This window comes from Melitaea cinxia, chromosome 14 (assembly GCF_905220565.1).
Source record: "Melitaea cinxia chromosome 14, ilMelCinx1.1, whole genome shotgun sequence".
Lineage (NCBI taxonomy): Eukaryota > Metazoa > Arthropoda > Insecta > Lepidoptera > Nymphalidae > Melitaea > Melitaea cinxia.
Genome location: NC_059407.1, coordinates 15354582 through 15368531, shown reverse-complemented (window position 1 = coordinate 15368531; position 13950 = coordinate 15354582). Strand labels below are relative to the sequence as shown.

At 34.0% G+C, this 13950-nt stretch overlaps 2 protein-coding genes across 2 annotated transcripts; one reads left to right on the top strand and one right to left on the bottom strand.

The window, feature by feature from the left end:
* Positions 1 to 433: 433 nt before the first annotated feature.
* LOC123659523 (serine palmitoyltransferase 1) lies at positions 434 to 8536 on the bottom strand. The gene is made up of 6 exons (XM_045594733.1): positions 8322 to 8536; positions 7784 to 8241; positions 6811 to 7078; positions 2864 to 3023; positions 1745 to 1868; positions 434 to 995 (listed from the first exon to the last, which is right to left on the bottom strand). The coding sequence occupies exons 1-6, from the start codon at positions 8346 to 8348 to the stop codon at positions 686 to 688; spliced, it is 1347 nt and encodes a 448-aa protein (XP_045450689.1). The 5' UTR covers positions 8349 to 8536; the 3' UTR covers positions 434 to 685.
* Positions 8537 to 10939: 2403 nt separating this feature from the next.
* Positions 10940 to 13744, top strand: LOC123659524 (putative inositol monophosphatase 3). Its single transcript, XM_045594734.1, has 3 exons — positions 10940 to 11538; positions 11928 to 12076; positions 13211 to 13744. Exons 1-3 carry the CDS (start codon positions 11037 to 11039, stop codon positions 13583 to 13585), a joined length of 1026 nt encoding a protein of 341 aa, XP_045450690.1. The 5' UTR covers positions 10940 to 11036; the 3' UTR covers positions 13586 to 13744.
* Positions 13745 to 13950: the final 206 nt, after the last annotated feature.

The following is a 13950-nucleotide window of genomic DNA, read 5'->3' as shown; positions in this document are numbered from 1 at the left end:
TGTAGATGTATGTATGTATATATGTATGTATGTATGTATGTATGTATGTATGTATGTATGAATTTAGATGTATCTGTGTATGTTTATATATGTTTATGTATGTGTGGTGTATGCATTTTATATGTTTTATTATTATTATTATTATTATTACTCTATTCCTGCACTACTTTGCCCCGCGTTTCACATTATAACTCACTGCCATGGGTTGACTGGAAGAGATCTCTTTTAGAGATAAGTTCGCCCTTGCCAACTTCCTTTATTATTATGACTATTGTAAAATTTACTTAGTGCAATAAAGAATATATATATATATATAATTTTTTTCATATAATCGATCTGATGGTCATGCTTGCTATAATTCTGTATCTGTAAAATGGCATGAAAAGATTTCTTTAATATTAAAGCAAGATATTAATAAATAAAAACGAACAACAATGAGTCACAACTGTTTTATCACAATTAACTCTTATTTTCCATCCTATTAAAAACAAATAGTAACTTATTTCAAAATTAAAAAAACCATACACATAAAGTGAATATCACGAAACATCCTCATTGGATGCAGAGACGATGTTTTGTATATTTTTTTTAAATTTGAAATATTAGGAAAATCATATTTGAAATGTGGTAACACTGACATAAATTAAAAAAAAAGTAATGTTAACTTCATTTACACCTAAAAAAATTAAAAATCTGTTCCGGGCCCAACTTTTTCGTAGGCCTCATCTAGCAATGAACATATTTGTGATATAGTACTGTCATTTAATTTTCTGCTAGACGCTAATCTTATGGAAGGTTCCGGACAATTAACTTCTGCCTCTTTCAAGTAAGCGGCGACCGTCATAGCGACACCTTTCTCTAGGCAATATTTAGTTATATTTTTCAGGTACTTTTGTTTCATACAGTCGTCCAGTCCGGAGTCTTTGAGGTAAATGTGTTTGACAGGTGACAGCTCATCGCCACTGAATCTGTAGTGCTTCAAATTCGCGATGGCGCTGAAAACAAAAGGAAAATTTAATACCTACTAATATAGTTTTTAATTTTTTATTTCATGGCTTTTATATTTGTATAATATTAAAATAATTGGGTTTGCTCACAAACGAAAAAACCGACTTCAATTACATCGAAAAGTAATTCAATTACATCGATAAGTAATACAACGTAAGAAGGCAGCAAAACAGTGATATAAATACGAATTATTAGAGATAACGCAAAAAGTACTTGTCAGATCTCGAACAAATGTAATAGGGACCACGTGACAAGCTCTTAAAATCGGTACACATAAAAAATACATTAAAATTAAGAACCCCTGCTTTTTTTAAAATCGGTTAAAATAGTATCGTATAAAATGGATATCGGTTTCACACCAAAAATAAATTTTTCGTAATATTAAAAATAAAAAATAGGAACATATGTTTTGCTTCGCTCGCTTCAACCTATCGCAGTCCACAGCTGGACACAGGCCTCCCCAAGTGTTGCCCATAGTCACCACGCTGGGCAGGCGGGTAGGTGAAAATGAACCTCTTCGGCCTGTGTATTTGAAAGCCAGCAGTTGGATGGTTATCCCGGAATCGGTCGGCTTTTTAAGTTCCAAGGTGGTAGTGGAACTTTGTTATCCCTTAGTCGCCTCTTACGACACCCACGGGAAAAGGAGGGGTGGCTATATTCTTTACTGCCGTCACCACACAGCATAGTAAGATATGTTTGTATTCTATGAAATATTTTTAGAAAACGTTTGACATACAGATTCAATTTCCTCGAGTTTTCATCGAGTTCACTTATAATAGCGGGTTTTTGCTCCAAGATATCAAGTGCGGAGATGGCCGCTTGTGTCAGCATTGGCGGTAACGACGCACTGAAGCAGTAACCTGAAATACAAATTTGTTTAACATACATTTGATCTAATATTCCCTACAAAGATTAGGTCATAATTTGACGACACGTTGGCGCAGTTGTCATAGCACTGGCTTATACCTCTTGGTGATTCGATCCCTGCACACGGCAAACATTTGTATCGGCCATACTGATGTTTGCCGTGTCCTGTGCGTTTGTGTATTGTGTTTCCAGACGGAAATTCGCAAGGTCAGCTAATATTTAAATAGATTTACAAAATGTTAAAGATAACAACAAATATAGTAACAGCAACGACGTGCAAATTGAAAATAATCGAAATAATTATCAAAGACACGTTAAGGAAAAGTGTTAACTTTGCTGATTGATATAAACAATTTCTGTCGTAAAAATGATGTAGGTATACTATTTTGGTATCATCACTATTTTTTTTCTTTTACATACATATGGTAAATGATGGAACCAAAAAAAATAATGCTCAAACTGCGACAAACATCTATTTAACCTATAAAAACATTTGTCATGCCCACATGCATGCATATTTATGTATACATACATGCGACGAAGTCAACGAAGTTCCTTATGGGGCGTTGCGGTGGGATACCCTAGCAAAAAACGTCCGCAACGTTGAAAAAAAAGTAATATTTTTATGTATAGTCTATGTATGATGGCCATACAGTGTCTAATGTATAGTCTAGTGATGGCTGTTTATTATTATTACAGTTTGCTATTATTATTATATTATTCGATAATTATTATATATTTTTATAAATCATTGTAAGCAAAATAAAGTTGTTAAGATAATTATGTAATAATATAAAATTTATACCCAAATAATTATTTTCTTTATACCTCGTATAGAACTTGAAATTAATATTTTATAATAAGGAATTTCGTTCCTATCTGGTGTCCCACGACACCACACGGTTTTTTTTTAAAGGTTGTGATTAAATTATGGTCAAATTTCGACCACTTGGCGACCACTAGTTATAATAATTATCTTTCCACATACCTAAACCAGAAAGACGTTGGTGTTCGACAATAAAATGCGTTCCAGCGCAGAAACCACCGATAGTGGCGAAGGAATGTTCTAACGAGCCGACAATTAGATCAATTTCATCTCTCGGCACGTTTAAGTGTTCCGTCAGACCACGCCCGTGTTTACCGATTACCTGTAATTAAAATTATGTTTCATAATGTGACTATACAACCTACGCCAGGTAGGTATTTTTAAGATACTTCAAAAAAGAAGCTTTTCAATTTGACTGTGTGTGTATATATATATATATATATATATATATATATATATATATATATTACGTCAGGACTTTTTACTGGGCGGACTGATTTCTATAATTTTTTCTTTAATCATAGGATTTGATCGAAATCTGATGAGTTCTTTTTGAGTAACCTTTGATAACGCGTATTTACTTGACTATTGTTACGTCCACCTACGTTTAGTTAATGAACCATGTAATTGAAGTCGGTTTTTTTTCGTTTGTAAGCAAACACAATCATTTAACTCCAAAGAGTCTTTTAGTGACGATATACAAGTTTATAAAAACATGGTAAACTTCGTACCGCCATTTTTTCTTCATCACTTCACCGTAAGTCCTAGTATTAGGATAAAATAAGGAACGGTTTTTAAGCCTCTTTCTTTATGTAAGAGAAGGATTGGAGCTTAATCCACCACGCTGCTCTACTGCGGTTTAGCGGATATGTTCCCTACTATGAGTAACGATTGCTATCAGGAATTTATGATAACAACCGGGACCGACGGCTTGACTTCTCTCCGAGGCACGGTGGAGAGACCCACAAGGACAGACATCCAAACCGGAAAGAAATATTTGTACAAATACAAATATTCATCCCGAGTGGGAATCGAAGCCACAAACCGTCGATGTTTTACGCGACTACACGCACCACTACACCGCAACAGTTGTTTTTAAGTTAGACATCCAGTTTTTAGTTCAGAGTGCCTAGTGCGAGTTTTATTCACAGAAACATGAGAGAAACGCGTTTATACGTAAAGATTATTTTGCATGGGAATTTAAACATTGCAGCCTAGACGATAAAGAATAATATACGATACAACCGATACAGAGTCATCTAGCGGGAAACGCGAGAACTAGGTTAAAATGCCGAATTTCCCATACAAAATGAAGTTAAAATTTACGCCCGTTATTGCGAGACGGATTAAACAAAACTCGCGCTAGGCACTCAGTCCAAATTTCGTTCAGTTATTGCGAAATGCGCGGACAAATATAGAGATATTTCATACATTTTTTCTCAAATATTTCCTGTGCGTGTGTATTTTATTACAGTTGCAGAAAAAATATCTTGAATTGAAAATATAAAAAAAAAAACAAAATTTTGGTTGTAAAATAGTATATAACTTATATTATACATACTAATTATGTATTTTAATAACGCTGTAACGTCATATTTTCAAGTACACAATTAAAGAAAACAACTGTGGGATTTTGTATTTTACAGACATATCATTTGTTGCATAATCGACTAGCCCGTTGGCGCAGTTTGTAATGCTTTCTGTTTCGCGGGTTGCGGGTTCGATTCCCGCCTGAATCTGGGTGTAATATTTGTATTTATATATGAATTATTTCTATGTATATTTATCAAAAAAAAAAAAATAGTTATAACAGTCAGCTGTTACCAGTAACACAAGCATTAAGTTGCTTATCATAGGAACAGACGACCGTGTGTGTATTTTATAAGATATTTATTTATTTATAATTAATATTTACATTAATATGTGCCATAAATATACAAATGTTAAATAGTAACGAGAAATAATTTTATTTATACCAGTACTTTAAGGCGAAAGAATTTGTTTTGATTAAACAATCAAATATCGGGGCGTCAGTCATGTGTTTAATTAAAAAAAAAAAAAAAAAAAAAAAAAAACTAATAGCTCAATTGTCATAGAAGGTTATAGGATATTTTACATGACGCTACGAACCTTAGTCAATGAGAAAAGTTACAAACGCAGGGATACTCTATTCGTTTGGTTACATAAGAGAGCAATATAATAGTTAAACAAAGTTGCTGGAAATAGCTAGTCAAATATAATCGTAACTTATAGAAGATAGAACAAAAATCAAAAGATTATTAAATAACAGAAACTAAAAATAGGTCAAGAAAATTTCTTTTATAGCCCTAATAGATGTTAATTATTTGGTTATGGTACCATATATATACGAGTAGTAACAAGGTAATGTACACAGTGATGATGAATTATCAAAACAAATATTACTTTTAAGGTAAAAAAAAATTACTATCCAAATTCGGAATTTATTATTAAATTTAGTGTGGGTAGTTAGCGAATTATATACATCACAAACAATAAACTTGAAAAAAAAAGTAAATTTCGTGCCGTAAATATTCATTCTATCAATTCCTTTCCAGTTAGAGGTATAAAATTAAAATTTAAGATAAAAGTAGTTTGTTTTTTCATTTCATAGAGTCTATATATAATTCTTTGCTACGTAACGTAAGTGGACGAAAAAATATTCAAGTAAATATGCGTTATCAAAGATAATTATGTTTGCTCGCAAACGAAAAAAAACCGACTTCAATTACATAGACAAGTAATACAACGTAGATCGATGAAAAAATAGTCAAGTAACTACGCGTTATCAAAGATTACACACAAAGTAGTTATCAGATCTCAATAAAATTTAAATGTGACCACATGATAACCATCAGCTTTCAATTAAACTAAAAATTTTCAAAATCGGTACACCCAGTAATAAGTTATGCGGATTTTCGAGAGTTTCCCTCGATTTCTCTGGGATCCCATCATCAAATCCTAGTTTCCTTCATGGTACCAAACTAGGGATATCTCCTTTTCAACAAAAAAAGAATTATCAAAATCGGTACATTCAGTAAAAAGTTATGTGGTATAATACAACGTAGGTCGACGAAAAAAGCGTCAAGTAAAATCGCATCATTAGATATAACTTGAAAAGTAGTTGTTAGATCTTAAATAAATTTAAATGGGACCAAATGACCGCCTCTCGATTAAAAAAATTTTTGTCGAAATCGGTCCACCCAAACAAAAGTTCTGATGTCACATACATAAAAAAAATACGAATGAATCGAATTGAGAACCTCCTCCATTTTTGGAAGTCGGTTAAAAATTAACAAACGCACTAGTCGTCACTACGATTTTCGAGTTTCCCTCGATTTCTCTGGGATTCCATCATCAGATCCTAGTTTTCTTATCATGGTACCACACATGGGACATCTCCTTTCCGACGGAAAAAGAATTATTAAAATCGGTTCATAAACGACGAAGTTATCCCCGAACATACATAAAATATATATACGGTCGAATTGAGTAACCTCCCCCTTTTTTGAAGTCGGTCAATTACTCAAAAAGTACTCATGAGATTTTCATCAATTTAAATGAGAACACATGACAAGCACGTCTAACCAGTAAAAAGTTCTGAGATAACACATTAAAAAAAATACAGTCGAATTGAGAACATCCTTTTTTTGAAGTCGGTTAAAATACAAATAAATTTATGAATTTTTTTTTCTGAATCCTTGCTCATTGTTAAAAATAAAAGATACAACTCCTCTGACTCATAAGACTGAAGAGAGCCACTTCTTCATCTACTCAAGTATATTGCCAGACCTTACAGGAGATCACAGCTAAATAACACTCCAATCAAGCAGTTTTAGTGTTCCTAAGGTAGGTTGACTAGAGCCAGATTGGGGTTAGGGTCGGCAACAGCTTGTATTGCTAGTGTTGCAGGCGTTTATAGGCTATGGTAATCGCTTAACACCAGGTGAGCCGTATGCTTGTTTACCAACCTAGTTGTAATAAAGAAAAGAATATCTCAGAATAATATAACTACCAACATTTATACATTCATAAATGTGGGTAGTCGCATATTGTAACGACTTTATTATACTTTACTATTTTATACTTACACCAATAGTTAAACTTTCGTCCAAGATAATTCTTAACTTGAACCTCCGTGCTAACTCAACAAGCTTTCTCAATGGGCACATTTTGCCTGTATTGAAATAAATAGCTTCAGCAACTAAAAATGCCCTTCGCTTAGGATTTAACTCTTTTTTTGCAGTTGCCTCTTCAAGTAAATGTTCAAGATCATTCATATCATTGTGTTTGAAGTAGCGGATAGTGCTTCTTGAGGCGTCAAGACCTTTTTGAATAGCAAACCAGACTTTTTCATCGCTGTTGAAACAAAGAAGTGTTGACTACGTAAAAAAGTTATATCAGTATGCCGCATTTTAATATTAAAGTTTAAAATACAATAATTTATTTCAATTAAGTACTTTCGATTTTAACTTCGATATAAAAAAAATTAAGAGGTACGTAATTACGAATTTATATATAGTAATACTATGAGTAGGTATGACTCATAATATTTAAAACAATGTCTGCTAAATATATTATATAAAGAATTATATAACAGTTTACATATGGGTTTTGTACACAGGATAAAGAAACAACTTATTATAGTAAAACCTTTTTTTAAACACACATAAACAAATCTCTTATCCAGTATATTGTATTGTATAAACTTTCCTGTTTTTTAAGGAAAACCAAATAATAGCTTGGACGTAATGCGGTGGAAAATACATGTTCAAGATAATCTCTGACTTCTTTTAATTTTTTTTTTGTTTTCTAATAATATGAAGTAGGTAATTAAGGTTTAGTAGGTAAAGCTGATTTTATAAAGTTACAAGATACAAAGCTAAAAAACATCTATTAAAGGAAATACTAAATAACAAATATATCAATCAATTTAACTACCTCATAATTAGGTCTTTACTAGATTACCATGAGTGATGTATTCGGAAAAATAAGACAAATTTAAGACCATGAAATAATTAATAAATTAGTTTTGATGGTACATAGTTGTTAAAAAATACTTACGCAAAAACAATATCAGGCTTCTTGGCATATGCTGGTATAGCACTGGCGATTGTAGAGAACCCATATGAGTAAACACAAGTCTCCTCAACTTGCATAAACTTGGCTAACCTTTCTTCCAGTTCTAAATGAACATCTATGGTGCCATAGAAACCTCTCGGTCCGCAAGACCCTACACCATATTTGTGTAATGATTTAATGGCATTTTCCATTATCGAGGGCTCCTTATCAAGGCACAAGAAACTCGTCGCACCGACGTTAAGTACTTTCTCATCTATTTTTTCCATTAGGGGCGGTTCGTCGACTTCGAAGTCACGCTCGACCAGAGGTAAAGGTTTCCATTCCAATAATTTTTTCTTAGTTAACTTATCTGCTGGCTCCTTATTCGATTTCCTCTGCCATAAGAAATATACAGTACCGATGACCACTTGAGCAGCTATTACTAAAGTCCACCAACTAGCCTGTAAGATAATGATAATTAATCACGGTCCAAAATAATATATCCTGGGAAATTTATTTAATATAAAATACGTTGACTTACAGTGTCATAAATGTCCATTAGAATCATGGTTGAAATGTACGTTTGAACACTTTCAGTAGTAATATACGATTAAGCAATGCGGTGATTTCTCTTACGTCGAATTCCCTTCGATATCAAAGAGTATATGAGGTATTCGATATAATTAATTAATTACTCATTTACCGACTTCGAACTAGTTGTATGACAGCTCAGATTGACATTGACAGTATCATCAGTCAGCTCTCAGGGGTCCATCAGGGGTCAGTATTTGACACTTTGATAATTTGACTAAAAATATCGCTTCTCGGCTTTTACGCAAGTGTTGAATAACTTAACTGGTTTGCTAAGCTAGTTCTTTACAACTTAGTAACAGATATATTTTTCTTTAAAAATGTTTAATAATATGATTAATACATGGTTAATATTAATTTAATAACATTTATACTAAAAAAGTGTTATGCGTTTTTAATTTGTAGTATTTGACTATTTGCACTCGTAAGTAAAGATTTACCTACATAACTTTAATTAATATTATTGTTGTCTCGTAGCATTATTCATTTAACTAATTCTACCACACCAAGAAGCATTTTAAGACTTTCAAGTTTCAGAATACAAAATTACAAACATATCTTTACAATCATAAGTTCTAGCTTGGTGGATGAGCGGGAAACTTGAACGCACGCGGTTGTGTTTTTTCTTGCTACTATTAAAATTACTTTAAATATAGTTCAGAACAGGTGTAAAGTGTAGATATTTTGTTATTTAGTTTTAATTTTGCTTTAATTTGTTTTTTTCTATTTTTGGTAAGTTTATGTAAATATTTACTTTAAAGAATGAGCGAACCTCCGGACCCGGGTGGTGGGAATGATTTTAATTCACAATATATTCCGCAACCTAGCCATTTCGTTACTATAAATTACGATGAATCGAGTATGGAAACTGATCACTCTATGATGACTAAAAAGCCACATAAGAGATCTCGTTTTCATAAAATTTGCAAACATTGTAATAAGAAAGTTAGAAAAAACGCGGGAAACCAAAAAGTTGGTTGTCATTGTTCGCAGTCTGAGAAATCAGATGAGACTAATAAAAATGAAAATAATAAAAATGTCCTCGTTTCGGTACCACAATCACAACTCCAACCTGATAACACTGTCTCTAAAAATCCCATAGGCAGAAATATTTATAATGAAAATGACGTGTCTCCACATTTAGTTCATGTTCAAAAAATTACAAAAGGTGATAACGATGGAACAATTTTACACCCAATCACATTCGGAGATTTCCTCATGAAAAATAAGATCTATAATATTATTAATGGCAGCTTGAAAAAGGTAGGACGAAACAGAATTTCTGTAGCATTTAATAATTTTAAAGATGCGAACTCATTTTTATATAATAACCTGCTTCTTGAAAATGGTTATCACGCTCTTATACCATCTTTTAACGTTATTAGAATCGGTATCGTTAGGGGTGTGCCAATAGAATGGTGGAATTTCTACACCTATTGGTTGTGGTAAAGTTGTAAAGGTTAGACGCTCAAATTACAAAACTGTTGTTGAAGCTACTGTGTGGAAGCCCACACAATCAGTAGTAATTTATTTTGATGGTCCTCCTAAAAAGAATTTTTATATGCTACAATTCTCTTCCTGTCGAGCTTTACATCTATCCCACAATTCAATGCTATAAATGTTGTCGTTATGGACTCATAAAATTGCAGTGCAGGTCTAAGTCAAGGTGTTTATAATGTGGTCAGGAGCACACATCAGAATCATTCAATGACAATGAAAATAATTATTTTTGCTGTTTATGTTCCGGCAACCATATGGCAAATAATAAAGCGTGGCCTGAATTCAATAGGCAAAAATCTATTAAATTACATGTGGCTGAACAGTGTTTATCATATGAAGAGGCTAATAAAGAGATACCAGCGTCATATAAATCTTATTCAGAAGTTAGTAAAGAAGTAAATATTAGCCAAAATCCTAAAAAATCGTAGGTACAAAAATAACATTTATATCTAGACCTCGGGATCCTATTAAGCCTAATATAGGTTATAATAAAATAGCTCATAAAAATATAATAAAAGAATTTTCATTCAATGAGTTTAAAAAAAAATCAACTCCGATCATCATTACAGCCTATACAGTGCACTGCTGGACATAGGCCTCCACAAGTTTACGCCAAAAATAACGTGAACTCATATGCTTTGCCCATAGTCACCACACTGGGCAGGCGGGTTGGTGACCGCAGTACTGGCTTTGTCGCACCGAAGACGCTGCTGCCCGTCTTCGGCCTGTGTATTTCAAAGCCAGCAGTTGGATGGTTATCCCGCCATCAGTCGGCTTTCTAAGTTCCAAGGTGGTTGTGGAACCTTGTTATCCCTCAGTCGCCTCTTACGACACCCACGGGAAGAGAGGGGGTGGCTAAATTCTTTAGTGCCGTAACCACACAGCACATTTTGTTTCTTCCTATCCTGTTCTGAATCCTGTCCGTTATCCACAATTTTTAACCATTTTCCTTAATTCCTGCTCGTCATTAGCAATGCACTAACGTGCAGTCTATAATAAAAAGTTCTAGCTTTAATTAAACATCTGTGCTGTGCCTATATTACTGTCAATAAATAATATGACAGTTTTACGTGACGTTTTATCCAAATTCGGTAAATGATTGTTGAAATGAACATAATTTTATAACCGTATAATAAACATAGAAAATAAGTAGACTAAATTCACAATGAATTTCGGTGGTACTTTACGAATTAACAAATTCGCCTGTTTCACTTTAGGTTTTATATTATTTCTTATAATTTACTGGCGTTCCGGTGGAGCTAGTTATCCCTCTGATAAAAATGACTTAATAAACATTAAATCGCTATTGGTAGCAGCTATTCATGCTGCGGAGAGAGGTGGAAAGAAGGTGATTGAGGGTAAAAACCACGAGTTAAATATAAAAAGCAAAGGTAAGACGCAGGAGGGAGCGAATGACCCGGTAACAGATGCTGACTACGCATCGCACTGCGCTATGTACTATAGCCTCAAAAAAACGTTTCCTAAGTTAAATATAATATCGGAAGAGCATTCGAAAGACGATTCGAGCTGTCTCAATCAAGAGTTAATTGATGTTGAGTCCGTTCCAAAAGAACACAATACGATTGACTATATGAATGATGAACACGTATTTATTAAGGATGTAACGGTTTGGATTGATCCTCTTGATGCTACTCAGGAGTATACAGGTAATATTAGTTTCTAAATTGTTTCAGTTAGTGTCTAATTTGTTTGAGGCATAAAAAAAAATGGGTGGTTATTAAACTTATTGGTAAACAAGCTTTGCTAAGTATTTTGTATTCATATTTAAGCAATTTTCTTATAGTAATTACAAAAAAATACTGTAAAAATATATATTGGAAAAAGGATTTTTTTTTCTTTATCCACGTTTGGATTGAAATATTAATGTTTTAATGTGTAAAAAGTAATAATTTCTACTGACAAAACGAAAAAACCTTTCAACTTTTAATATTGTTCCTAGAATTCACATCATCAGATGATGTTTAACTATGTTCATAGAAAACGTTAAGGTAAGAAAAGTGATTAATTTTAAGATGTTTTGTTTTCATATTTGCAGAGGGTTTATACCAATATGTTACAACAATGGTGTGTGTAGCCATCAATGGAGTGCCGATTGTTGGTGTCATTCATTATCCATTCCCAACTCGAACATACTGGGGCTGGTATACGAAGAAGGCATCCAGTAATATTCCAATTGTACAACATGTGAGTAAACATTTTTAAAAAGAACTCATTTGTTTTTGGAAAAAGTTAATTTAGAATTTCTATAAGAAAAAGGGATGAGGAGGGAACATTAAATGTTTGACAGTTGTTGTTGTTGTACACGGGCTATTTTCCGCAACTCGACGTCTTGGTGCGCCTTTTTTTCGTGATCAGCTGGTGGGCACTATTCGTGCCAGCCAAGCTCCTTGAGGAAGCCTAGCAGACCCTTCACGTTGCCGACGACTTCCTGGAGCAACCTCGGTGTCCCAAGGTGTAGTGCCCTGTAGTTCGCCACACCACCGCATTCCAGCAGGATATGTGAGGCCGTTTCCTCTGCCTCCAGGCACGCTCTGCACAGGGGGCTGTCTGTAACACCTAGATTGTGTAAGTGCTTGTTAAGCAAGGCATGTCCCGTAAGCGCCCCGACCAGTAGTCGGAGCTGGGCTCTTCCATAACCGCGAAGTTTGCGGGACAATCCTGGGTTGATCGTCGGAAGAGCTTCCTTGGTCTGCCTGCAGGTAGTTAGGTTTGTTCAATATTCTTGGTGCATTACCTTGGTGTTGTGTCGCAGCTGGCTGCGCAGCCATCCGAATGGCAGAGGCAGAATGGGTTCGGGTCCGTGGACCCTCATCTCCGATCCATTCCTCGCCAGTCGGTCGGCCGCGTCATTGCCTCGCGATCCACTGTGTCCCTTTATCCATTGAAGGGTAATGGTGTTTGTTTCACTTACCTTCGTCAGAGCTCCATGGCACTCGTATATTAGCCCTGATGTCATAATGTCGCTCTGTAGGGCTTGCAGGACCGAATGTTTGACAGTTATGAAACCCTGAATATTTTGTATTGGAATTATTTTTTCTTTTCTCAATTTTCCAATGTTTTTAACTATCCACTCTCGAGTATAAGTGCTCGAACAAATCCTCGTTGGTAACATTAAGAAACATAGTAATAAAGAAAATGGTTCATAAATTCTTGCATTTAATGGTTTTCTGTTGTGTTAGTAGGGCACTGTCTGAGAAAAAACAAAGGACAATGGTCAGTGTTATTGCATTAACACTCAGTTAATCAATTGACTATTATAGATAAAAGCAGGAATAGCCAGGTTTATCCATTATATTAATAAAGTACATAAATTTTCAGATGGAAGAAAACAAAGAACATCCAAGAGTCGTGATATCAAGATCTCACCCGGGTAAAGTTGGGGATATCGCAAAGGAAGCATTCGGTCCAAAAACTGTTGTGACCCAAGCAGCAGGGGCAGGCGATAAAGTTATGGGAGTTGTGAATGGTAGCTTTGACATATATCTACATGCAACTGCCATTAAAAAGTGGGATTTGTGTGCCGGTAACGCTATAATTAAGTCTGTTGACGGTAAAATGACAACGATCAAAGGGGCAGATATCGATTTCTCACCAAACAGTGGCGTAAAAGTAACAGATGGTATCTTAGTATCGAGATATGATCATGATTATTACTTGAGTAAATTGCCAAAATCTTTGACGGCTCCGACGTAATTAGTCACTGTAATAAGTTATTATATTAAATTGTGCATTATTTGTATAGCAGTTTCAATTTGAAACTGAATAGGTTAATTATACAATTATAAACGCCTTTTTCATGGCAATATTAGAATTGGAAGTATTTTTCTTAAATTACATGTGCAGAACTGTTAATATTTTTTTTATTACCGCTTCCTGTGCAAGGTATAATTTATTAATAATTATTTTTTATATATTGTATTTCTTATTAAGCTTTATCAAATTTGTTTTTTAAGTATGATTGGACTCAAAGTTTGCAAAATTTTATAGTCAATTATGGTCGTTATAGTAAAATAATGTTAGCATAAGTTTGTTTAATACGACAATTAAGTTTACATTGC